The sequence below is a fragment of the Ovis aries genome, chromosome 4 (genome assembly GCF_016772045.2).
Source record: "Ovis aries strain OAR_USU_Benz2616 breed Rambouillet chromosome 4, ARS-UI_Ramb_v3.0, whole genome shotgun sequence".
Lineage (NCBI taxonomy): Eukaryota > Metazoa > Chordata > Mammalia > Artiodactyla > Bovidae > Ovis > Ovis aries.
Genome location: NC_056057.1, coordinates 16,639,488 through 16,666,499, shown reverse-complemented (window position 1 = coordinate 16,666,499; position 27,012 = coordinate 16,639,488). Strand labels below are relative to the sequence as shown.

The following is a 27,012-nucleotide window of genomic DNA, read 5'->3' as shown; positions in this document are numbered from 1 at the left end:
GTTGGCAAGGAAAGCTGGTTTGACATTTATGATACCAGCATGAAATTTTCTCTTTAAATACATATATATATATCGAGTTAAAACTTGCATCAATTTAAAATACTAAAAATATTTTAATACGCATATAAAATAGATTAATGTAAGTGCCCTAAGAACAGCAGGTGGTACGGGTTGGGGGTGGGCAGGTGCTGTCTCCACCATTCTTGTTGGCCTGGCCCATTCTATCCATTTCCCACTTTTTGCAGAAGGTCCTCCTTGGCCCCTGCAGCCATGGTCTGGACTCTCTGAAATGTGAACGTCACTAGAATTTAGTCTATATTATATGATTTCATCTTTACTGTATGATTAGCACATAATCATAAGCTCTGCTGCTGCTAAGTCACTTCAGTTGTGTCCAACTCTGTGCGACCCCACGGATGGCAGCCCACCAGGCTCCGCTGTCCCTGGGGTTCTCTAGGCAACAACACTGGAGTGGGTAATCATAAGCTCTAATACACCATTATTTAATTGCACATGTCTGTGTCCTGGACTATTAGACTGATAAACGACTTGTGGGCAAAAAGAATTCATTCATCTCTGGGGTACTGAGCAAACAGGGGGCATGCTGATAAATATTTCCTGAATAGTCTTATAATTCCTTATGTTTATATTTAAGTACCTGTACTTCAAAGGCAATTCTATTATAATATTAACTAAAATAAACCAATTTTTAGTTCTATGTACCTATCTGAATGATCCTATAAAGGCAAGAACTAACAGATTATTTGCCCTAATCTGGACCAGTGTAAGATTACTAGTTACATACCTTTCTTCCTTAGTTACAGACAATACATCATGGCAATGTGCCTAGCTTCCAACATTTCCCCACCATTCCTGCTGGTAGAGATGGTCAAGGAGATGCTGTTGGATGAGGCTTTTGGAAAAGCCATTTAAAAGGAGCTCGCGTTTGCTTCAGTCCCCTCCTTCTGTGGTTGGAGATGCATGGCCACACTATAATCAGGAGGCAACCTGGGTTATGGAAGCCACACACTAAAGGTGGTGGAGTAGAAAGAGAGAGAGTCTAGGATACTGACAGTGTCATGCAGTCATTGTACTGGCTCTCAATGGCCTAATTTAGGACGTTCTCAGACGAAGAAAAATATACACCTAATTTGTTTAAGCCACAGAGTCTCCATTGCTGGCAATCAAATGCAGTTCCTGATTCATGCATATGTAGAATCATTACAGACAGGCCTAGGTAATACTATCTGGTGGTGGGTGGGTGGTTTAGTCGCTAAGCTGTGTCCAACTCTTGTGACCCCACAGTTTGTAGCCTGCCAGGCTCCTCTCCTCTATCCATGGGATTTTCCAGGCAAGAATACTGGAGTGGGATGGCATGTCCTTCTCCAGGGGATCTTCCCAATCCAGGGATCGAACCCATGTCTCCTGCATTGTAGGTGGACTCTTTTACCACTGAGTCACCAGGGAAGTCCCTGTACTATCTGAGGGGTGATTAAAAGGTCTCCTGCTTTCTCAAAAACACCTTTTCCTTGGTACTATAAAGTACAGACTTCCAATAAAGTATATCATGTCAGTGTTATTCATTCTTTGGTGTTAGGAGTTGAAAGCATCTGTTAAAATGAAAATATTGTCGGACAAGAATTACTCTTTAGGTTATCAATATAACTGACTATCTCATTGCGAATTAATTTATGAATTAACTTTCATGATTTGCTAGGCCCTGAGGGGACAGAACACAAGATAGGTGAGTTTTCCTATAGGGAGACCAGTCAAGAAAGGAGCAACATCTGGCTACCTTTAGAATCTCTTCTTCCCTCTCCTGGCCCCTGGAGCCATCCTCATCCTCTGATTGCAGTTGCACCCCCAAAGACATGGACAGGCATTGGGGGTGGGGGGGTACAAGAAATGAGAGATACAGGACCTAATGGGAAAGGGTCCCAAAGGCAAACTCATGTTTACTACACAAGGCTGCTGATAACCTCCCCTTTCTATGGGAGTACTTTATTTATAAGAAAATTCCATAGCTAGTAAATAGCATTGGTAGATTAGCTATTCATTTGAAAATTAAGAATCGCTCTTCTTTTCACCAATTGATGTGAAAGAAAGGACAAAACTGGTAGTGAGCAGCTAAAGCACAGACCAGTCCATGGGACCGGCTCTACCCATAGCTTTGACCACGCAGGCAGCAGATCCAGTCAGGCGCGCAAACACCCGTCAGGTACCTGCTATTTTCTAGGCACTGTGCGAGAAACTGGAGATTTGGAGATGCTGATGATGATGAGTTATCTTCAAAAAAACTTGCAAACTTCTCCAGGAGACAGACAAGTAAATAAACCATTGCAACACACTGGCACACATCAGTGTACATAAGAGACGAAGTAGGAGGAGAGAATTTACTTTAAGGACAGTGATGCTGGTGAGGAAAAGTCTCACAAAGCAAATGATGTCTGTTCTGGGCTTTCAAGCACGAATGGGGCTTTGCTAGGGAGATAAGAGGGGCTGTACATTCTAGTCAGAAGGAAGAGTGCATGCAAGGCTGGAATGAATTAGCATGGTACGTTCGAGGACCACAAGTGTTTGTTACTGCTAGCATCAAGTGCTGAGACAGAGGCAGACGAAGTGGAAGAAGGTAGAGCCCAAGCTCATCAGTGTGGACTTTATATGATGTTAGGCACTGGAGTTAAGCCAGCAGTACGGCAAGATTCATATCTCACAAAAATCACTGCTAGTTGTCAGCTTAGAAAAGAGCAAGGCTGGAGGGAGGAATATCACCTAGGAAACTTTCATAATTATGCAGATGACAAGAGATGAGGTTGTGCCTGGTAAGGGTTCATCTCTGGTTCTCCAGTGTGGAAGGTGAGGATGGGGGAAGAGAAGGAAGGGAACACCTTTCACCCGGATCGCAGTGTCCATCCTGGAAGAGTCACTTTTCATCCACCTGCCCACTCTCTTTACAAAGCACAAAGGAAATTATGTTCTCTCTGAATTCACTCTTTTCAAGTTTTTTTTCTTTAGCTGCAATTATACTGCTAGAGATTTCACACTAAATGAACCAAAAATAGAGGCAGGTTAGAAGGAGAATCAAATTCTGCTTTAGGTGTCCTCTTAGCTTTCAGAATTGTATTACCACTTTTTAAGAGACCATTTTCTTCTTTTTAAAAATTAAAAGGAGGCGAGCTGAGAACAGAGCATACCCCTTCCTGTCTTCCCCCAAATATATGGATGAATGAGAAAACAGACTTGAAATACTTTGCGTCTCAAGGAGCCACAGCTTATCCTGATATTGCTAAGGTCCGGGGGGAGCAGGATGACCAGCAAACAGCACAAGGACCAAGCACAGACAGACCTCACCCAGATCAGAAGGTCTCTGAGTTAATAAGAGAGCTGAGTTATGGTTATGGTTGCCAGAGTAAATATAGGTGATTTCTTTAAAAGTCTAAGTATGATACAAATATTACATAGCGCATTCCCTTTTCCAGAGGATCTTCCCGACCCAGAGACTAAACCTGGGCCTCCTGCACTGCAGGTGGGGTCTTTATACCGTCTGAGCCCCCAGGGAAATACAAAGGACAAACATACTGAAAATTCTGTTATCTGCAATTCAAATTTATTTCAGCATTAAGTATTGTTATTTGCTAAATCTGGCAGTTCTAGTTATGGTAGTACTCTAAGGGGAGAAAGATGGCTCAGTTATGGTTTATGCATCTTATTTGTGGCATTCTGGTTCCTTTTATGTAACAGGAATAGCTACATGTAAGGGAATTCTGAAACACAACAATATAAAAACGTGAGCATGAATGGCCAACAACTTACAAACACCTTACCAACAATATTGGAAATCTCATCTTGGTTGTTTAAAACAGCAAAGGCGGAGGACTTCTAACTAATGAAACAGTACGTTACCATTTTTAAAGAGAGAATAAGCAATAGTCACTGACATAAATATTGCAACTTCAAAGACAAGTATTTCTAAAAAGCAAACCCACAAGAATACAGAGGCATAAAAACTTTTCAAAAGAGATAACATTGAGGGGAAAAAAAAGTATGCTAACAAAGCATACTTTCATGATAAATGACAGAAAAGAGATCCACCCCCGAAAAAGTTTTTCATGTTCAGGGAGGTCTTACTAATATGTCCTCAATTGACTGCCAGGAAAAGAGTGACAGGGCCATCTTTGGAATCCAGGGCAAGGTGGAGAAGCCCTAAATGTCCAAACTGGGAATCTTGGAGCACTGCACTAAGGCATTGTGGCTTTTTTTTTTTTTTTCAATGCACTCTAAGCTCACTTTTATTACTTCCAGACCTCCTTCCTCATTAAGGCACAGATATAAAAACTGGGAGCTACTTATAGAGTAGATACCAAATAGTCTGTCTGCTGGTGAGATACAGACCACCACCTTGCATGCAGAACAGCTGGAGGAAAAAAGAGCCCTTATTCATCAAATTTAAAAAGCACTCTCTCATTTCATGCTAATTGTATGGCCTTTTGCATGATATACAAAAGATTGCCTCAGATGAAAGGAATTGAAAAGAAAACTACCAGTCTCAGAGGGTTTTTGGAGGAACAAGATTAACTTATTACTTTTTGAGAGAAAGTAAATGACTGAGTAATTTAAGTATTACATTTATTTTCACAGAATGACCTTTACAGGTTTTATTATTATCAACATCTATCCAACTGCCGCTTCCTGCCTAACATAATGTGACCTCACTCTACTAATCTCAGTGCTCCCAAACCCTTCAGGTTAGTATCAAACAGTTCATAAATTAGAGAATTTAAAATAAAATGCATACAGATTTTTTACAATTTTTTTTTTGCACAAAGGAAAAAGGCTGATTATTCATAAATGTTTGCTTCCCAGTCCTGCAACATGTAGGTTCTGCTTCAACTGGTTTCTTACAAAAGAGTGATCACAAAAACTCATTTGTTGTTATCGATATTTCTGATCAATAATAACATGATAACAAGTGACAATATTATTCAAAGGCTGTAAATAAGATGATGGGGTGTGATGATTTATGACATATTGTAAATTATGGTATAAGGTGATATACGAGCTGGGTCTTTGAAAACCTGCATGAATTTAGATCCATGTTACTATAAATATCAGTCTGTTATGAAAAACCATGTAAAAGCCATCAGGGGAAAAGGTGTAAAGCAGAGAAACAGTAGGTGCAGTTCATTCATTTGGACACAAAGCAGCACTTATTCCTTCTAGAACTATCTACCAATTGCTATCAGTCAACTGAATCAGGGTTGGCAACTGCAAAGAACAGCGGCTTATGTGCAGCCCTTGAAAAAAGCACAAGAAATGATCGGGCTTCCCAGACTTCCCAAAGCACTGACTCTTCAAGAGGTTAAAAACTGAACTAAGCATACTAATAATTAATATTTACTATAAGACTAAGCCTTTTTTAGTCTATTAGACTGGCACTGTCCAGTAAAACTATAAGGCAAACCACATTTGTATTCTAAACGTTTCTAGTAGCCACAGTAAGAAAGTTAAAAGAAACAGGCGAAGTTCCTTTTAATACTTCCCCCCCCCCCCCCAGTGCAATCTATCCAGAATGTTATCATGGCAACATGAAATCCACAGGAAATATCACTGAAATATTTAACAATCTTTCTTTCATACCATGTTTCTGAAACCCAGTATGTATTTTACACTTATAGCACATCTCAGACTACTAGTCACATTTCAAGTGCTCAACAGCTACGTGTGGCAAGTAGAGACCACGTATGGCAGTGCACTTAAAGTTTCACAACTTTGGGGGGGAAAAGGCCGTGTTCTTAATTACTACCTAATGTTTTCCTGTGAGGCAAATCTCTAGCCACTAGTGAGCTTACTTACCCTTTGTGTTAATGAACACAGCAAAAACACAAAAAAGCTATACCACTAGAAACAGGGATTGTAGTCTAAGAGGCTATGCGTAATTTTCATTAAAAACAAGTATTTCTTAAACTACTCGCTTTCTCTGGCCACATTTCTATTCCTGCCACAAATTTCACAAGTCTGGTTTTTCTCTGAGGATCAGCCACATCACCAAAGATGAATCGAAATTTTGCCATCTTTACATTTGCCACTTGAATAGTGTTCCCAAAAGGTAAATTATATAATTCCTAACTGGTTTATGACTAATTGTTAAGAACCATGGAGTTTCCTCATGAAAAGAGTTCCAAAAAATCAAGAAAAGAAAAACTGAAAACAAATAAGTACTAAAACACACTAAATTCCAGACTAACAAGCATTTCAGCTCTTGTGAAACTACAAAGGCCCGCTTAAGGGCTTGCACGCAAAACTGAAACTCAACAAGCCATTTTCAAGAGCTGAGGCAGGGCTGATCGTTAGCAGAAAATTAAGCGACGGAAAGGTACCAGTATTTAGTCCTCAAAAATGAATATTCAAGATGTAAAATAATTAATATCTTTTTTAAACAATGAATGTCAATTTATACTTTTCTTCTTTCACTTTTTTAAACTGATTTACGTTTTATTGAAGGATAATTACAGAATTTTGCTGTTTTCTGTCAAACCTCAACATGAATCAGCCATAGGTATACATATAACCCCTCCCTTTTGAAACTCCCTCCCATCTCCCTCTAGCTTGATCCATAGCTCCTGTTTGAGTTTCCTGAGCCATACAACCCTCTAGGTTGATACAGAGCCCCCGAGTTTCCTGAGCCATACAGCAAATGCCCGTCGGCTATCTATTCCACACGTTACTCTTTCCATGCCTCTTACCTCCCCTCCCCTCTTCCCATGTCCGTAAGTCTATTCTCTCTTTCTCCACTGCTGCTCTGCAAGTAAATTCAATACCATTTTACCAGATTCCATATATATGTGTTAGAATATGGTGTTTCTCTTTCTCTTTCTGATTCACTTCACTCTGTACAATAGGTTCAGGGTTCATCCGCCTCATTAGAACTGACTCAAATGTGTTCCTTTTTATGGCTGAGTAATATTTCATTGTGTATTTATACCACAACTTCTTTATCCATTCATCTGTTGATAGACATTGAGGTTGTTTCCATGTTCTAACTATTGTAAATAGTGCTACAATGAACAATGGGATACATGTGTCTTTTTCAATTTTGGTTTCCTCAGGGTATATGCTTAGGAGTGGGATTGCTGGGTCATATGGTGCTTTTATTCCTAGGTTTTTAAGGACTCTACATACCGTTCTCCATAGTTGCTGCATCAATTTACATTCCCACTAACAGTGCAAAAGTGTTCCCTTTTTTCCATACCCTCTCCAGCATTTACTGTTTGTAGACTTTTCGATGAGGGCCATTCTGACTGGTGTGAGGTGATATCTCATTGTGTTTTTGATTTGCATTTCTCTACTAATGAGCTATGTTGAGCATCTTTTCATGTGTTTGTTAGCCATGTGTATGTCTTCTTTGGAGAAATGTCTGTTTAGGTCTTTTTCCACTTCTTGATTGGGTTGTTTGTTTTTCTGGTATTGAATTTTATGAGCTGCTTGTATATTTTGGAAATTAATCCTTTGTCAGTTGTTTCACTTGCTATTATTTTCTCCCATTCTGAGGGTTGTCTTATCACCATACTTATAGTTTCCTTTGCTGTGCAAAAGCTTTTAAGTTTAATCAGGTACACTTCTTTTTTTTTTTTTTTGTATTCTTTTTTTTTTTTTAATTTTAAAATCTTTAATTCTTACATGCGTTCCCAAACATGAACCCCCCCTCCCACCTCCCTCCCCACAACATCTCTCTGGGTCATCCCCATGCACCAGCCCCAAGCATGCTGTACCCTACGTCAGACATGGACTGGTGATTCAATGCTTACATGATAGTATACATGTTAGAATTCCCATTCTCCCAAATCATCCCACCCTCTCCCTCTCCCTCTGAGTCCAAAAGTCCGTTATACACATCTGTGTCTTTTTTCCTGTCTTGCATACAGGGTCGTCATTGCCATCTTCCTAAATTCCATATATATGTGTTAGTATACTGTATTGGTGTTTTTCTTTCTGGCTTACTTCACTCTGTATAATTGGCTCCAGTTTTATCCATCTCATCAGAACTGATTCAAATGAATTCTTTTTAACGGCTGAGTAATACTCCATTGTGTATATGTACCAAAGCTTTCTTATCCATTCATCTGCTGATGGACATCTAGGTTGTTTCCATGTCCTGGCTGTTATAAACAGTGCTGCGATGAACATTGGGGTACATGTGTCTCTTTCAATTCTGGTTTCCTCGGTGTGTATGCCCAGCAGTGGGATTGCTGGGTCATAAGGTAGTTCTATTTGCAATTTTTTAAGGAATCTCCACACTGTTCTCCATAGTGACTGTACTAGTTTGCATTCCCACCAACAGTGTAGGAGGGTTCCCTTTTTTCCACACCCTCTCCAGCATTTATTGCTTGCAGATTTTTGGATCGCAGCCATTCTGACTGGTGTGAAGTGGTACCTCATTGTGGTTTTGATTTGCATTTCTCTAATAATGAGTGATGTTGAGCATCTTTTCATGTGTTTGTTAGCCATCCGTACGTCTTCTTTGGAGAAATGTCTATTTAGTTCTTTGGCCCATTTTTTGATTGGGTCGTTTATTTTTCTGGAATTGAGCTGCATGAGTTGCTTGTATATTTTGGAGATTAGTTGTTTGTCAGTTGCTTCATTTGCTATTATTTTCTCCCATTCAGAAGGCTGTCTTTTCACCTTGCTTATATTTTCCTTTGTTGTGCAGAAGCTTTTAATTTTAATTAGATCCCATTTGTTTATTTTTGCTTTTATTTCCAGCATTCTGGGAGGTGGATCATAGAGGATCCTGCTGTGATTTATGTCTGAGAGTGTTTTGCCTATGTTCTCCTCTAGGAGTTTTATAGTTTCTGATCTTACATTTAGATCTTTAATCCATTTTGAGTTTATTTTTGTGTGGGGTGTTAGAAAGTGGTCTAGTTTCATTCTTTTACAAGTGGTTGACCAGTTTTCCCAGCACCACTTGTTAAAGAGATTGTCTTTAATCCATTGTATATTCTTGCCTCCTTTGTCAAAGATAAGGTGTCCATATGTGTGTGGATTTATCTCTGGGCTTTCTATTTTGTTCCATTGATCTATATGTCTGTCTTTGTGCCAGTACCATACTGTCTTGATGACTGTGGCTTTGTAGTAGAGCCTGAAGTCAGGCAAGTTGATTCCTCCAGTTCCATTCTTCTTTCTCAAGATTGCTTTGGCTATTCGAGGTTTTTTGTATTTCCATACAAATCTTGAAATTATTTGTTCTAGTTCTGTGAAAAATATGGCTGGTAGCTTGACAGGGATTGCATTGAATTTGTAAATTGCTTTGGGTAGTATACTCATTTTCACTATATTGATTCTTCCGATCCATGAACATGGTATATTTCTCCATCTATTAGTGTCCTCTTTGATTTCTTTCATCAGTGTTTTATAGTTTTCTATATATAGGTCTTTAGTTTCTTTAGGTAGATATATTCCTAAGTATTTTATTCTTTTCGTTGCAATGGTGAATGGAATTGTTTCCTTAATTTCTTTTCTACTTTCTCATTATTCGTGTATAGGAATGCAAGGGATTTCTGTGTGTTGATTTTATATCCTGCAACTTTACTATATTCATTGATTAGCTCTAGTAATTTTCTGGTGGAGTCTTTAGGGTTTTCCATGTAGAGGATCATGTCATCTGCAAAGAGTGAGAGTTTTACTTCTTCTTTTCCAATTTGGATTCCTTTTATTTCTTTTTCTGTTCTGATTGCTATGGCCAAAACTTCCAGAACTATGTTGAATAGTAGCGGTGAAAGTGGACACCCTTGTCTTGTTCCTGACTTTAGGGGAAATGCTTTCAATTTTTCACCATTGAGGATAATGTTTGCTGTGGGTTTGTCATAGATAGCTTTTATTATGTTGAGGTATGTTCCTTCTATTCCTGCTTTCTGGAGAGTTTTTATCATAAGTGGATGTTGAATTTTGTCAAAGGCCTTCTCTGCATCTATTGAGATAATCGTATGGTTTTTATTTTTCAATTTGTTAATGTGGTGAATTACATTGATTGATTTGCGGATATTGAAGAATCCTTGCATCCCTGGGATAAAGCCCACTTGGTCATGGTGTATGATCTTTTTAATGTGTTGTTGGATTCTGATTGCTAGAATTTTGTTGAGGATTTTTGCATCTATGTTCATCAGTGATATTGGCCTGAGTTTTCTTTTTTTGTGACATCTTTGTCAGGTTTTGGCATTAGGGTGATGGTGGCCTCATAGAATGAGTTTGGAAGTTTACCTTCCTCTGCAATTTTCTGGAAGAGTTTGAGGAGGATAGGTGTTAGCTCTTCTCGAAATTTTTGGTAGAATTCAGCTGTGAAGCCGTCTGGACCTGGGCTTTTGTTTGCTGGAAGATTTCTGATTACCGTTTCAATTTCCGTGCTTGTGATGGGTCTGTTAAGATTTTCTATTTCTTCCTGGTTCAGTTTTGGAAAATTGTACTTTTCTAAGAATTTGTCCATTTCTTCCACGTTGTCCATTTTATTGGCATACAACTGCTGATAGTAGTCTCTTATGATCCTTTGTATTTCTGTGTTGTCTGTTGTGATCTCTCCATTTTCATTTCTAATTTTATTGATTTGATTTTTCTCTCTTTGCTTCTTGATGAGTCTGGCTAATGGTTTGTCAATTTTATTTATCCTTTCAAAGAACCAGCTTTTGGCTTTGTTGATTTTTGCTATGGTCTCTTTTGTTTCTTTTGCATTTATTTCTGCCCTAATTTTTAAGATTTCTTTCCTTCTACTAACTCTGGGGTTCTCCAACTCTTCCTTTTCTAGTTGCTTTAGTTGCAGAGTTAGGTTATTTATTTGACTTTTTTCTTGTTTCTTGAGGTATGCCTGTATTGCTATGAACTTTCCTCTTAGCACTGCTTTTATAGTGTCCCACAGGTTTTGGGTTGTTGTGTTTTCATTTTCATTAGTTTCTATGCATATTTTGATTTCTTTTTTGATTTCTTCTGTGATTTGTTGGTTATTCAGAAGTGTGTTGTTCAACCTCCATATGTTGGAATTTTTAATAGTTTTTCTCCTGTAATTGAGATCTAATCTTAATGCATTATGGTCAGAAAAGATGCTTGGAATGATTTCGATTTTTTTGAATTTATCAAGTTTATATTTATGGCCCAGGATGTGATCTATCCTGGAGAAGGTTCCATGAGCACTTGAAAAAAAGGTGAAATTCATTGTTTTGGGGTGAAATGTCCTATAGATATCAATTAGGTCTAACTGATCTAATGTATTTTTTTTAATATATATAATTTTATTACAAAATTAAAAAAAAAAAACAGAACGCAACATTCTCATTTAATCAGGTACACTTCTTTACTTTTGTTTTTATTTCTGTTACTCTAGGAGGTGGGTCATAGGGGATCTTACTTGGATTGATGTCATCAAGTGTTCTGCCTATGTTTTCCTCTAAGAATTTTATAGTTTCTGGTCTTACATGTAGGTCTTTAATCCATTTTGAGTTTATCTTTGTGTATGGTGGTAGGAAGTATTCTAATTTCATTCCTTTACATAAATCTGTCCAGTTTTCCCAGCACCATTTATTGAAGAGGCTGTCTATGCCCCATGGTATATTCTTGCCTTCTTTGTCAAAAATAAGGTGCATGGGTTTATTTCTGGGCTTTCTATCTTGTTCCATTGGTCTATATTTCTGTTTTTGTGCCAGTACCATACTGTCTTGATGACTATAGCTTTGTGGTATAACCTGAAGTCAGGAAGCTTGATTCCTCCAGCTCCATTCTTCTTTCTCAAGACTGTTTTGGCTATTCAGGGTCTTTTGTGTTTCCATATGAATTGTGACATTTTTTTGTTCTAGTTCTGTGAAAAATGTCATTGGTAATTTGATAGGGATCACATTGAATCTGTAGATGGCGTTTGATAGTATAGTCATTTTCACAGTATTGATTCCTCCTACCCAGGAACGTGGAATATCTCTCCATCTGTTTATGTCATCTTTGATTTCTTTCATTAGTGTCTTATAATTTTCTGTGTACAGTTCTTTTGTCTCCTTAGGCAAGTATATTCCTATATATTTAATTCTTTTTGTTGCAATGGTGAATGGGATCGATTCTTTAATTTCTCCTTATTTTTCATTGTTAGTATATAGAAAAGCAAGTGATTTCTCTGTATTGATTTTGTATCCTACAACTTTGTTAAATTCGCTGATTAGCTCTGAACTGAACTGAAAGTCACTTAGTCGTGTCCAACTCTTTGTGACCCCATGGACAGTCCATGGAATTCTCTAGGCCAGAATACTGGAGTGGGTTGCCATTTCCTTCTTCAGAGGATCTTCCCAACCCAGGGACCAAACACAGGTCTCCAGCATTGCAGGCAGATTCTTTACTAGCTGAGCCCCAAGGGAAGCCCTGATTAGCTCTAGTAACTTTCTAATACTATCTTTAGGGTTTTCTATGTACAGTATCATGTCATCTGCAAACAGTGAGAGCTTTACTTCATTTCCAATCTGGATTCCTTTTCTTTCTTTTTCTTCTCTGACTGCTGTAGCTAGCACTTCCAGAACGATGTTTAATAATAGTAGCAAAAGTGGACACCTTTCTCTTTTTCCTGATCTTAGGGGGAATGCTTTCAGTTTTTCACCATTGAGAAAAATGTTTGCTGTAGGCTTGTTATATACAGCCTTTGCTATGTTGAGGTAGGTTTCCTTCTATGCCCATTTTTTGAAGAGTTTTAATCATAAATAGGTGCTGAATTTTGTCAAAGGCTTTTTCTGCATCTATTGAGATGATCATATGGTTTTTTTCTTTCAATTTGTTAATGTGTATCACATTGATTGGTTTCCGTATACTGAAGAATCCTTGTATCCCTGTAATAAACCCAACTTGATCATGGTGTCTGAGCTTTTTGATGTGTTGCTGAATTCTGTCTTCTTTCACATTTACTGTTAGGAAATTTTAAGACTGGGTTTTGACTTGACTAATAGTTATAGGCAATGTATTAGAAACCAGAAAGTTACTGGAATTATACATTTTATAACCAAATCCAAATGTTCTGGAAATAGAAATAAAATATTCCTCTTAGTCACTTATAATGAGATTAGGTAAGATATGTCAGAAAAACTAAGCATTCTCATACGTTGCTCTTATCCATAGTTCATCCATAATTTAGCCTATATTTCTCATATCTTCTTCAGATTTCACATTTTCCTGTAGCTCCTTCTTTATTAATAAAACTCCTTAATACTTACTTGATTAAGAAAAGCCATAAATGGCATGGCTAAGTGATTCATTTGGTTACTTGATAGTTAGCTTTGTGATGCCCTGAAATTTGCTAGAGGGAAGACTGTCTCTGAGAGACAGAATTATAGCTTCTAATCCTGGAGTTCAACTATGGCCAACCATCTTGCATGATCTTGCAATGATGAGCTTTTAGGTGTGTAACACAAGTTTTTTTTAACCACAAATCTTCCACAAAATAATACCGCCAACATTTTTAGACATGGAGAACAATGTTTAACAATGTCTTGCTCCAAATAAATGTTTAAGAAATATTTAAACAAATAAATAGTTCAAAATGAACTTGGATAAGAAACTAGGGAATTATCTATTAACCAGGATAACCAGGTTTTAGTTAGACAATGATAAAAATGAAAAGTTACTCACAGGATCTTTTGAGGACTAAAGAGTGTTATACCAGAAACTGAGTCCATTTTTCTTTCAGAGCAAAACTACAACTATTGAAGTTGAAGGCACAGAATCTGATTTTGGTTCTCAGTGTCAACAGGCATGAGGCAGAAGTTGAAAGCAATAAGTAACACTCTTGGAGATTTATCCAGTTACCAACGGTGCACCTGCTTCTGTTTGATTCAATGGCCCTTTTCACAAGTGTGATTTCGGAAGGTCTTCATTGGTCTGGTGTACAAATGTGGAAATTCTCTTTCACTGACTTTGGACTTGGACATTCACCGTAGTGCAGGCTTCCCAGGCACTGGTTAACTGAGATGCTATTGCCACGGCTTCTTTCCTTCCTTCCACAAATATTTGACACTTATTATTTGTAAGTATTGTTTTTAGGCATTAGAGAACAATGGACTGGGTTCAAAACTGGAAGGGAGTATGTCAAGGCTGTATATTGTCAGCCTGCTTATTTAACTCATATACATCATGTGAAATGCCGGGCTGGATGACTCACAAGCTGGAATCAAGACTGCCTGAAGAAATAACAACCTCAGATATGCAGATGATACTACTCTAAGGCGAAGAGGAACTAGAGCTTCTTGATGAGGGTTAAAGAGAAGAGTGAAAAGCTGGTTTAAAATTCATCATTCAAAAAACTAAGGTCATGGCATCTGATCCCATCACTTCATGGCAAACAGATGGGGAAGAAGTGCAAACAGTGACAGGTTTTCTTCTTTGGGGCTTCAAAATCACTGAGAATGGTGACTTCAGCCATGTAATTAATAGACACTTGCTCCTAGGAAGAAAAGCTATGACAAAAATAGACAGCACATTAAAAAGCAGACATTACTTTGCTGACAAAGGTCTGTCTAGTCAAAGCTATGGTTTTTCCAGTAGTCCCACATATGGATATGAAAGCTGGACCATAAAGAAGACCGAGTGCCACAGAATTAATGCTTTCAAACTGTGGTGCTGGAAAAGACTCCTGAGAGTCCGTTGGACTGCAAGGAAATCAAACCAGTCAATCCTAAAGGAAATCAACCCTGAATATGCATTGGAAGGACTGATGCTGAAGCTGAAACTCCAATACTTTGGCCACCTGATGCAAAAAGCTGACTCACTGGAAAAGACCCTGATGCTGGGGAAGATTGAGGGCAGGAGGAGAAGGGGACGACAGAAGATGAGATGGTTGGATGGCATCACCGACTCAATGGACATGAGTTTGAGCAAACCCTGCGATACAGTGAAGGACAGGGAAGTCTGGTGCGCTGCAGTCCATGGAGTTGCAAAGAGTTGGACAGGACTGAGTGGACTGAACAACAACAACAATAATAATAAATAAGAGAAGATGCAGCTTTTAACAATCTCAGATTCTTTCAGTTACTATTTGCAACTTGTCAGATACAGCACAATGTAAGGAATTTTTTTAATGTTAACAGTATTTGCTATATAATATTACAAACTAGGAATTACAATTTTAAGGAGTAGCAATAATACCTATGGTTTGGAGAAAAATTCCAGATGCCTATCACTTACTCATTTTGCTAACTTCTTAATTCTTGTGCAAGAAGGTCCTGTACTATTTTAAATGGCTAAAGAAGGCAACAAACATACCAAAAACCACTTAGGAGTCAGTATTTAAAAATGTTTTTTTAATCATTTTAAAATTACCATTTAAAATGTATCTTCAGTCAGGAATGGATGCTGAAACAGCCAATACAAAGGAGAAACATCCGAAACACAATTGAGTTTTGGGGAAAGACATAAAACATAACAGAACTGAGATCCTCTTCAGGATCTGGGAATCAGAAGCACTGCTGAGCTGGCCTAATGGGATTAAGACAACCTGAAAAGCTAACAGAAACTATGGCAGAACCTGATGTAAATAATACCACTTGGAGAGATGGAATACTTTTACACATCTACTCCTGTTAATCCTGCACTAAAAAAATAAGGACTTTGTCCAAAGTTAGGCTGTTCCAGTCCTTAGGTAATAAGGTGAACAAGTCATTCTGCCTTTGGTCTAATCCAAGCACTCATTTAAAAAATAAAAAAATAAAAAAAATAAAAAATAAAACAAACAAAAAAAAAAACCAAAAAACTAACATTATATACTTACTGAGTGCCTGACACCTGCTGTGCACGATGCCAGGCAGAGAGAACACAGTGCGGAAGCAGCCAGGACCCCCCAGTCAAGATGCTTCCCGTCATGACACAGGGAGCCAGACACTGGCACGGAACGGCGCTGAGCGAGCAGAAGAGGGGTCTTTATGCTGCCTAAGAAGAAGAGGGTGACAGAGGATGAGATGGCTGGATGCGCCACCAGTGTAATGGATGTGAACTTGGGCAAACTCTGGGAGACGGTGAGGGACAGGGAGGCTTGGCATGCTGCAGTCTATGGGGTTGCGAAGAATCAGACACCAGTTGGTGACTGAACAACAGCAACAACAAGCAAGAGAGACAAAGATGGCACCCAAGAGGCCAAATATTTGAGCAGGAGTTTGAAGGGTGAACGGCAACACTCTAACTGTTCAAAAGCGGGAAGGGATAAAGAAAGCATTCCAGAGTCCCGCTGCTGTCCACCCAAAACTATCACAGCATTGTTAATCAGCTATACTCAAAATAAAAAGTTGAAATGATTTTCTTTTAATGGAAAAAAAAAAGCACTCCAGGAAAAAAGAGAATTGCACATATAAACTCCAGGAGAAAGGAAGATGTTCACAGCATGGTCAGAAACTCTGTGTAGTGACACAGGACAGACCCGGAGGTTTATACACATGGCAGGGCCAGATCATGAAGAGACACACATGCCAGACAAAAGTTACTCGATTTTATCCTGCAAGAAGCGAAGAGGCCCAGATGTGATCAAATAAGGCAAGTACATGCTCAGATCTGTGGCGAATGGGCTGAATGAAAGTAAGACTAGGGCGCAGAAGGCTCTTTCAGAAACTCTGCAATAGCCCATGTGAGTGGACTGTTCATGGGACCGCTGGAGGTGGAGCGGGGAGAGAGAGGACAGGACAGATAAGTGAGGCAAAAACACAGCGACGTGGTGATCAGCTGGGTTGAGCGTGGGTAAGAGGGAAGAAAGCAAAGATGATGCCCTGGCTTCTGACTTGAGAAGATATCTGTCTTCAAGCCAAGCCTTCTGTCAGCTTTTTGGATTCTGATCTCTTGATATTGGTCACTGCTGCTCTACCTCCTGAAGAATGTGCTCCTGACTCCAGAGGCAGAAATCCAGAGATGGCCGCCAGCCCCTCTGAGAGGGAAGCACCACCGCCTGTTCCTCCCCGCCTGGTCTGGGCAACCTTCAGCAGCCACAGCAGAGATCCTTTTTATGGTGCTCATTTTAATTCTGTTCACAAATGATTAGGTCAACATATAGTTATTATGGGCCCCAGGAGTATAACGCACTACAGAAAATAAGAGCAATGTGCAATGACAGGTTTCTCCCGAGTTATGCGGGAGAGCAGTACAGTGCAAAGCAAAGGTTTTGTGGTCACTCAGGTGCAAGCCTGAATTCCAGCTCCATTACTGTTATGGGTGATAGGACTTTGGGAAATTGATGTTCTTGACCCTTGGTTGCTTGATTTATAAAATCTAGATAGCACAGCCTATCTCACTGGTTAAAGTTAATGAGGTGATATATGTAAACTTCCTACCAGTACCATGCCTAACTTACTATAGGTTCAAAAAATAATAAGTAAATCCTTATTTTTCCACCCCCCTTTGACTACTCAAAGGCTTTCTACCTCCAAACAGATCCTGTTATCACCAATGGGTATTTCCCTCTACTTCTCCACGTCTGTTGTTGGAAAAATGAAGCTTCTAAAATCGAAGCAGGATGGTATCTGTATCAAAGACTGCTTGCAGCCTATCCAGTATTCATCTTCCCTTTCTTCCTGATTACTGGACCTTGATTTTGCTGAGGGTACTACACAAAACACATCTCCCAGGATCCCCTGCCACCAGGGATAGCCTAGTGTGTGACACAACAGAGCCAGTAAAACTCTGTTAGAGACATTTGGAAAGTTTCTGGACATAGGTATTTTTATTCTCCCTCAGCTATCTTCCTTTTTCCAACTTCCTGGAAGTGAGGTATGATGGCTGGAGTTGCAGTAGCTATGTTGCAACTATGAGGAAAAGATCAAGACTCATAAAGCATCAGCCTGGCCATACTTGAGCTCCTGAAACAATGCTCCCACCACCTTCCACCAGTCTTCTCATCACATGGGAAAAATAAAGTCCTAAATTTAAGCCACTACCTTCCATGTCTCTGTGACTCTTTTCTGAGCCCAATTCCTAACTGATTCAATCCCTTCAATCCTACTTGGGTATGAGTGGGAATCATCCACCATGATTTCCTTCCAATTTAAAAAGAAACTCTTATTTGAGTATCTGGTATGTCAGATACTGTGTATACAGACACACTGCAAAGTAAATAGTATCATCATGTTATGGCAAAGGCGCTTGAAGTTCTGAAAGCCTAAGTACTTCATCAGAGGTACCACAGTGATGCACGGAGAGCCAAGACTGGAGCTCCACGTCTGTCTGAGGATGAAGCTCACACCCTGGCAGCTACTGATGCCACTGCAGGGCTTCTGTGAACCGTGACTCCCAAGACAGTGTCTCTCTGGGTCCTCCTACTGACACCTCAAATTCAACAGGGAAACCACCTAAAGCATATCTAGAGCATGGAAAAGCAGTGTGTGAAGTAGGGGACCTCGGAGCGGGAAACATGCAAGGCTGAGGGTAGCGTGTGCCCAAGGCACATGGCCTGACTGCAGCTGGACAGAGCTGAGCGTCTCCAGTGAACAAGGACCTGAAGAAACCATGTTAAACTGGAAACCGGCATATGAGCCTGAGGCATGGCAGAGGGAAAGCAAGGTGCCCAGCATCACACACATTCTCACAGGTAAAACAGCTCATGCTTTTGGCACATGTAATTTTTTAAAAGAAGAGTGAGAGAATTAACATTGGGAATTGTGTATGTATCTTGCGCTTCCCTGGTGTCGCAGACGGTAAAGAATCTGCCTGCAATATGAGAGACCCAGGTTCGATCCCTGGGTCTGGAAGATTCCCTGGAGAAGGGAATGGCAACCCTCTCCAGTATTCCTGCCTGGAGAATTGCATGGAGAGAGGAGGCTGGCGGGCTACAGTCTATGGGGTCACATATATCTGTGTGTATATATATATATATACACACACATATAGATATCTTGTAACTTGTATCTCTTATAACCTATTAAAAAACAATTTAAATATATACTTGTTTATATAAGTAATACATAAATATACAGATAAATGTATATGTTAACTCTTTCCTCTTTACAATGAATTTGAAGCAGCCAATAGAAGATTCACAATAAATTTAAAAATCATAACCAGGAAAAATATAGGAGCATCAGATAAGAAGAAAATAAAGAAAGCCAATGTATATTCTACACAGTTCTAAATATTTACTAAAACTGAGCTACAAATTTAGGTCTGAGCTACCTCCTGCCAAAACACGATGGAAAAAAAGTGACTAGGTACCAAATTCACAGTGGCCATGAGAAAGAGTATTACTACCTCAGGAGAAACAAAATATTTTCTGTTAGCATAAAAGCAGCAAGAAGCCAGAAGACCTAAGTGGGACTTCACACAGGGGCAACTACAGAAGAGGGCAGACAATGTCTCAGTAATTCCTCCATAATAAATGTCACAGTGTATTCCGCACAACAGTTTCTCACAGAGTTATTCAATCAAGCTGAAAAACAGCTCAGGGAAGGCAATCTGTGCTGCACCGAGGCAATGAGATAGGAATATACAGCTCTCCAATGGGCCAGCTTGATCTAGCAATAAATCCCGGAATATCTACGTGAACAAAGAGACAGCATGTTCTTCAAATTATTCTCCAACCGAAACCAACTTAAGAAGTAGGATTATGCAACAGTTTACTGATTCTTTTCAGTTCAGAAGTTCTGAGAAAGTTTTCAGGGGCATTTTATTATTATGTAAATTGTACTCAGTCCACTGGCATTGGGCTCTTAGGTACAGTACTTATATGCCAATCTTTTCTCCTTCTCCAAGGACAAAAAGGCATAAAAAGGCAGAGAAAAGTTGGGTTGCATTTCCTTAAAAAAAAATTATGGCCTTTTGCTTTTATATTAGGAGGCTCTAGTCCACACACTTTCTATTACATAACTAGCATTAGAGAAAATTTAGGAATTCAAACCCATAATGATTTCTTAACTAATTTAAAAGGTAACGTGTGAAAGGCATATACCTAACAATATGACATTCCAAAAGTGGATATTAAACAGTCCTTGAATGGGTAGAAATTAATACCAATTATTTAACAAGACAAGATGAACACAGGAGTTCATTTTTTAAAAAACCTGATATACAGTAAGAAATGGGGCCTGTTAGGTCTGGGAAAAAAACATAAAATCTATGTAAACTTAGCTGAGCTTAGTTAAGGTGTGATTTTTTCCCCCTATGTATTCATGTTGGTGCACTCTCATAAGCATATTCACAAGAATCCTCAGTAAGGTACAAAGTGGAATATTCAGAAAATGCCAATTAGGCCAAGTACATACCTGCAGGCCAGTTTTTCCACTGCATAAAGAGTCAGGTGAAATTTATCCTTCTGAAAAAGAATCTCTAGTTGTGTGTGCAGACAACATAAATAGGGCTGTGCTTTAATCTGAACTCCCTATAGAGTGACCAGGTACAATTGTAACTGGAGCCAGAGGAGGAAAAAATAAGGACCATTTGTTACTAATTAAAAAAACAGGGGATTAGAAAAAAAGATGGCTCTGGGAAATAGGGAACAGTTGTTCTCCCAACATGGACCTCCCACCCTGCTGATTCTGTGGTTTTTTAAAACTACAAAAGTGAAAACTGGAAAAATGACAACCAAATGACTACCGACAGACAGATACACAGAATAGCCTCTGTGGTTTTGAAAATAATTCCTAAACTGGAGATAGCAAATCTGGTTTTCTCAGCAGAAAGCCAGCATTTCCACATTTCAGTTCCTCCTTCGAAACATACTCAATACAGACACATATTGGATCTGATGTAGCTCTGTGCAATGCAATTACAGGTTCCGGTTCTTTGATTCTAATTGCAATCAATTGTGAAGAATCAACAGAGGAGGCAGGTGGTTACAGTTACATAACGTTTAACAAACTAAGACTGCTCAAGTTGAACAAATAGCACTGTGGTCACTTTAAGCTTACCTTAGCTTCATCAAGTGGAGCTACAAAAGCAGCAGGTTAGCAGGTTTCTGGCAAGGAGTAACTGGTGCTGAGCAACAGACTGTGTACATGAGCTGAGACGCTGCGTAAAACTCCCATTGCCGGCTTACCCACACCATATGTGCATTCTGGATGGAAGCGGGGCACCGCTCATGCACCTCACATAGTTTGGCCTTTTCTGGCCAGGATGAATGAACATAATGTTTCAGTGCTTGTTAACCCAACGGAAGCCAGAAAGTACCAGAATTATGACCTCTCCATTCCAATTTTTTCCAGCAAAACTGAAACTAGGACTGAGACGTAGTGGTAACAAAAACAAGTCTGAAGTGATGGAAAAGATCTTCACAAACTCCGAGGAGCACGCCTCAAGCTAATTCATCTTGCCAGTGTTTCGAGCAATCAACAACCCATGCTAATCTGGCAAACATGAAAGTACAAAGTTTATAGTTTTAAAGACATAATCATGAGGTATTTTAATTGTTCTTTACCAGTGGCCAAATTTATCATTTTCCCAAACATACTCTGCAAGCAAGAGCAAGGATCTTGGAAATGGTTTTAGCAGTCTGACAATTTACCTGCAAGGACTTTTGGATAATTCCTTCCTAACCAGCACAAAAGCCTGATTAATCAATACCTAAAATCTTCATTATGCAGCAGGTTTCTCCCCACCCCCCTTTCCTCCACCCTCCAATCAAAGAAGCAGTATAAAGGTTGGCATTTGGTGGCAAAATTCCAGTTCACTTTCCAAAGAGGTAAAGAGCCAGGACTTCTGGGGAGGAAAAGATCTCAGACACTGCATCTAATCCCTCGACTTCATTGACTAAGAATTGAAGTTGAAGAGAAGCTTAGCAACTTGTCCAAGATCAAACACTTGGTGAGCAGAGGAATCCAGTAAAAAATGTACTTTCTACTGTATTATATGGCCCACTAATTCAAGTGAAAACAAAGATTGGAGAGATGCGCGCTAGAAAATCTTTTCCCAAAAGGTAACTTGCATAGGAGGATAAACACATCAAAGAATTAAATTTACCATTTAAATGACATAAGCACTGCAGTAATCCAACTGTGCTTCATTTCCCAGTAAATAAAAAATGTGAAATAGGTCTATATGAGGAAAACAAAACACAAAGATCCTCTCACTCATCCTGGATAAAGTTGTATTCCCAGAAACTGTTATAAAGGGAGAAATTAGTATCTTCAAACTAAGAGTCTCAGAGTCATAGATAAGAGGAAAAAACAAGATCTGTAGGTAAATACATGTTCAGACAAGTAACCCACAATCTCTAAGAGGGGGAATATGACTTTATAACCGATACAGCAAATTAGACAGTCAAGTAGATCAGCGAGAAAAGTCTGGGCCCTGTGATTACCAATGATAGGTGAAAAATAACCTTTCAGTCACTCACTCTTCTCCCTGCTGGAAAGACCCCTAGGTGAGAGGACAGGTGTTTTGACAAACTGTGATCAGATGTGATCAACTAACTAAGACTTCGTAAATAGGCCAAGGTAGCAAAGTGCCTACATATCTCCCAAAGGTCATCATCAGTAGACTGCTCCGTAGCCTCAGCTGCCATCCAAAAAGGTTCTTCTGTTAGGCAAAATCCTCACCATCAAACTTACTATCATTTAAAATTAAGATACATTCACAGACAAACAGGAAAATGTGAGCACTGGAGAGTATGCTTTCATCCATTTATCTAACATTCCCAAGGCAATTACTCTTAATGTTTTTATGTATTACATCATCTTTTTCTGCACCATTTTGAATATAATTTTGTACCTCAATTTTCTAATTGATTATGAAACCAAGAGTCTTTATATTTTATTGAAAACTAAAAAATATTCCATTAAGTGGACTGCCATCTTTGTGCACATACAACCTCTTGTGGATTTAAGAGTATTTTCTTAGAATCCTAAAAGTGGAATTACTGTCAAAGTATGTTAATGTCTTTATGGTTCTTGACACTTATTGCCAAAATGTTTTCAAAAATGGTTGTGCCAATTTAAACTGCCTTCAATACCAATTCCCATTGTACCTGTATTTGGATTATGAATATCTTGTGAGAATAGTTTTATAATCATCATTATAACCCCCATAATGTAAATTTATGAACTTATTAACATGTATCATGTTATACTTAAAAAAATCTTAAAACCAAAATTGTGATAACCAGGGGATGAATATTTGCTATTCCTGAGAATCACTCAAGTTTCCTTTTTTCTGTAGTACCCAGTCTTAATTTTTTTCTACACAGAATTCAGTCTTTAATAAGATAATCTTATACCCCTTTTTAAAGAGTGGTAACCAAAGTCTACATCATATGGAATTTACAAACTTCAAGGATATTTTCATTCATTTTAATGACTATCTAAAAAAAAAAGGAACAAGAAAATTCATCCCTACAGAATCTGAAGGCCTATAGCTTTGTCAAAAGACATAAAGCAAAATATAAAAACATTAAAAAAAAGAGTGAACATTTCATTAATACATGTGTATTCTGTGCCTTTTTCAAAAGATCACTTTTTGTTCTCTAAATCACTGAACTATGAATTTCACAGGTAACTTAACAATCTATCAAAATGCAAGTAAGAAAATACAAAAACTGTACACACTGCACTAGACTGAGATGTCACCTCAAATGACGTGAACCAACAGAGTCCCCCAAGTCCTCACCTTGCTCTCCAGGGAGCCCACTATTACGCACTTAACCATCTTAGCAAATGTTTTGCTGCTGTTGCTGATAATCTTACTGGTTTTACAACTGCTGTCTATTAAATTCCCTAGTACAAACTGGCTGTATGATTAGTTTAGGTCTTCATTAAAAAATTTATATTAAATATGCGGTAAGCTACTTTGGTTAACAGAAGTTGGGGGGATATTAGTGTCACAGTTTATTATTATAAGCAATTTTTGTGTCTTCTGTCAGTATAACCACAGTAGTATCTCAGCACCACCAGCTGATAATAATCTTTATAAATCCTCCTTTGCAGCTATACCATCTGTTAGTGATTATTTTATATGTGTCTCCATATGCATATGTGAATTAGTTGTCACTCAAGACAAACACACAAACGGAACTGTGGTTTTGTGGGGACTTTTTTATTGGCTTGTTTTTGTATTTTGTTATCTTTAGGTTAGCGAACTAAATAAATAAACATATTCTTCAGTCTTGGAGACCAAAACGAAATGCAAATTGCAGTTATAGAAATACAGACTCTCAGTTATAAGTCATGAGGATGTAATGTATAGCATGGGGAGTAGAGTCAATAATACTGTATTAACTTTGCATAGTGGCAGATGGTAACTAGACTTACTGAGCTGATCATTTTGCAATGCATACAAATGTTGGAGCACTGTGTTGTACACATGAAACTAATATAAGAGTGTATGTCAAATGTACTTCAATAAAATAAAGAGGATAAAAAAGGCAAATTAAAAATTAATATTTGTAGTACAAATAAATTTAAGTTCAACAAACACAATCTAACAGTATCTGCTAAAACTGATTAAAATTAATAGTCACCAAAACTGATGCAATTCTATTTAAAAAACTGATATTTCTATATTCACAGCTCTCAGAATATACCTACAGACCAAAAACAATCAGTAGTAAATCAGTTACTAATATTGTTCTATTTTTCACAATATGAAACACTTTCCACAACTGAAGATTAGAAAAGTGACTAATTTCTTACTTATATTGTTAATTCCTTGCAGAGATGAATCATGACAAAAATTCAAAACCAGTTCCCCATTGATCTGTGGGTTTATCCCCCTGAGCTGTAAATACCCTGGCTCCTACAGCAGCAGCAAACAGGAAGCTGTAATGTCATTACAACTCACCACCAAAATTTACCCAGAGAGGCAACTACAAAAAAAGGAGCAGAAGGAGGCAGATAAACTTCCAACTGGATAATTAGTTCCAAATTATCACTTTTTCCTCAAGTACTACAGTCTAGTGACTTGATTTTAATAAGCTCAAATATGGGTTTACAGGAGCTTATAAAAACATGTGAATTCTGTAAAGAGTTACTAACGGGAATTAAGACACAGACTAAAGCACAACCTGGGAGAAACCACATTTGATAACTAGATAGTTCACTGTCTCCTTAAGTTATCCTATTTTAGGGAACAATGCTTTAGGATTATATTCAGGGAAAGCTAAAGTACAAACAGCAGTAAATAAAGTCATAATTAAGAGAAACCTAAAATATTTACAGAGGGGGAGTAAAGAAGAGACAAACATACTGGAGAAAGTATGATTTCCTGGAACGAATGCTCCATTATTTTCAGTTTCATGAAGTAAAAAATCACACTAATAATTTTTACAAATAAACATGCTGCTTTTCATAGAATCTTCTGTGCATTAAAATAAGTCCTACTCCAACTTTGTAAAATGTAGCTTATTTGATGCCCAAACCAGATCTCCTTTTTTCAAATATATTTCATCTAGAATTTCCATGATGTCTGTGGGAAAGCTGTACTTGGAGAGGCAACACAGGTTTTGAAGTTTACTTGGGCTATAAAGTGTAAGGGAAAATAACACAGACTACTTAACAAAATATTGTAAGTGCCATTAAAACTACATACAGTATAGCACAGGCCAAGCTCCATTCGTTGTTTTTTTTAAAATACTTTATTATCTGTCATTGAGATCCATGTGTGGAAAGTAGTTTCAACCCATGATTTGCTTCTGTATGTCTAAAATGTTAATGAGGAATTTCATTTCACAGGAATTTGTATTAATATATAAAATTGCATAAACTGTAAAGAATTTTTTTTTTCATAGTTCAAAGCTCACCTAATACATGAAGCCTTTCTTGATTCTCACTAATGATGTTTCTTCCTTCACTGAAATCTCAGTTATCTTTGTAGTTACGGAGTTTAAGACATGTGTTTATTCCAGCTTATATTATAATGACTTGTGGAGTTGTCTTACGTTCATGAATAGACTGAGAATTAAGTAAGAATCATGAAGTCTTACACAGTTTTATATCCTCTTTGCCCCATGTCCAACCAAATTCCTTGAGAATAGTAGTCAATCTACATATTTATTTGAATTCACCGAAAAATTCATTTGGGGACACTAAAATATACCTTCTCCAAAGGGTTCTTAGAAAAACATCATATATTTTGGTAACTAAGAGTGTTATTTTTAAGCTCTAGGGAACCTATACTAACTGATCAAATATGTTTTCATTATAAACAATATTTCAACATTTGTTGTATAGCCATTAAAAAGGAAAATAATGACAGTCTTTCTTGCTAGGTACAATAGTTACATTTTAATCAGATGTATATCTTTCAAAAACCCAACTGAAATCATAATACTTCATCCTGCTAATGTATTGAATGTCAAAAATAATCTAAATTAATAGATTTATAACTCCTAGGGCTTCCCAGGTGGTGCCAGTGGTAAAGAATCCACCTGCCAATTCAGGAGACGTAAGAGATGTGGGTTTGATCCCTGGGTTGGGAAAATCCTCTGGAGTAGGAAAGGGCAACCCACTCCAGTATTCTTGCCAGGAGAATCCCATGGACAGAGGTACCTGTGGGCTACAGTCCATGGGGTAGCAAAGAGTTGGGTACAACTGAGCAAATGAGTCCACACAGTGGGTAGTCAGTGGGCTTGAAGTCAAGGAGTGATGTGATCTGATTCAATTTCTGAATTTCTGTCTGCTGTGAAGAGAACAGACTTAAGGGGGAAGAATGGAGGCAGAGAGTCCAGGTGAAATTGGTAGCTTAGGATTCTAGCAGTGCCCACATTGAGAAGTGGTTAGAGTCTGGATGTACCGGGAAGGAGAGGAAACAGGCCTTAACTGGTGGAAATGCATGTAGAGTGTGAGGGAAACAAAGGAGCCAGGGGTACCCCAGGGGTGTGATTCTAAACCACTCTTCAGAGGGTGACGCTATTTAACACTGATGGTGAAAACTTGAGCGGAGAGAAGCCTCAGGGTGGCAGGACCAGGGATCAATAGTTCTTCTTTGCTTAAGTAACGGCTTAACTGTTTAGAAACTTGTAAGTGAAGTAGCTTCAATAATGAGCTAGTTTCAAATCTCAGAGGATCTATTCTCAAAAGCTTCTTTCCTTCAAAATTAATCTTAGAATTCTTC

The 27,012-nt window shown here is 38.3% G+C and overlaps 1 protein-coding gene across 4 annotated transcripts in view; it reads right to left on the bottom strand.

The window, feature by feature from the left end:
* UMAD1 (UBAP1-MVB12-associated (UMA) domain containing 1) overlaps window positions 1-27,012 on the bottom strand; it is a 264,759-nt gene that overhangs the window by 50,734 nt on the left and 187,013 nt on the right. For 2 of the 4 annotated variants that reach the window (XM_060414523.1, XM_060414524.1), the window contains exon 2: window positions 7,450-15,930. The exons of the other annotated variants lie outside the window; for them this stretch is intronic. In XM_060414523.1, the coding sequence (XP_060270506.1) occupies window positions 7,942-9,399 (1,458 nt within the window). In that variant the 5' untranslated portion in view covers window positions 9,400-15,930 and the 3' untranslated portion in view covers window positions 7,450-7,941. Of the gene's footprint in view, window positions 1-7,449; window positions 15,931-27,012 lie in introns of those variants that run through there. 4 annotated transcript variants of the gene reach the window in all.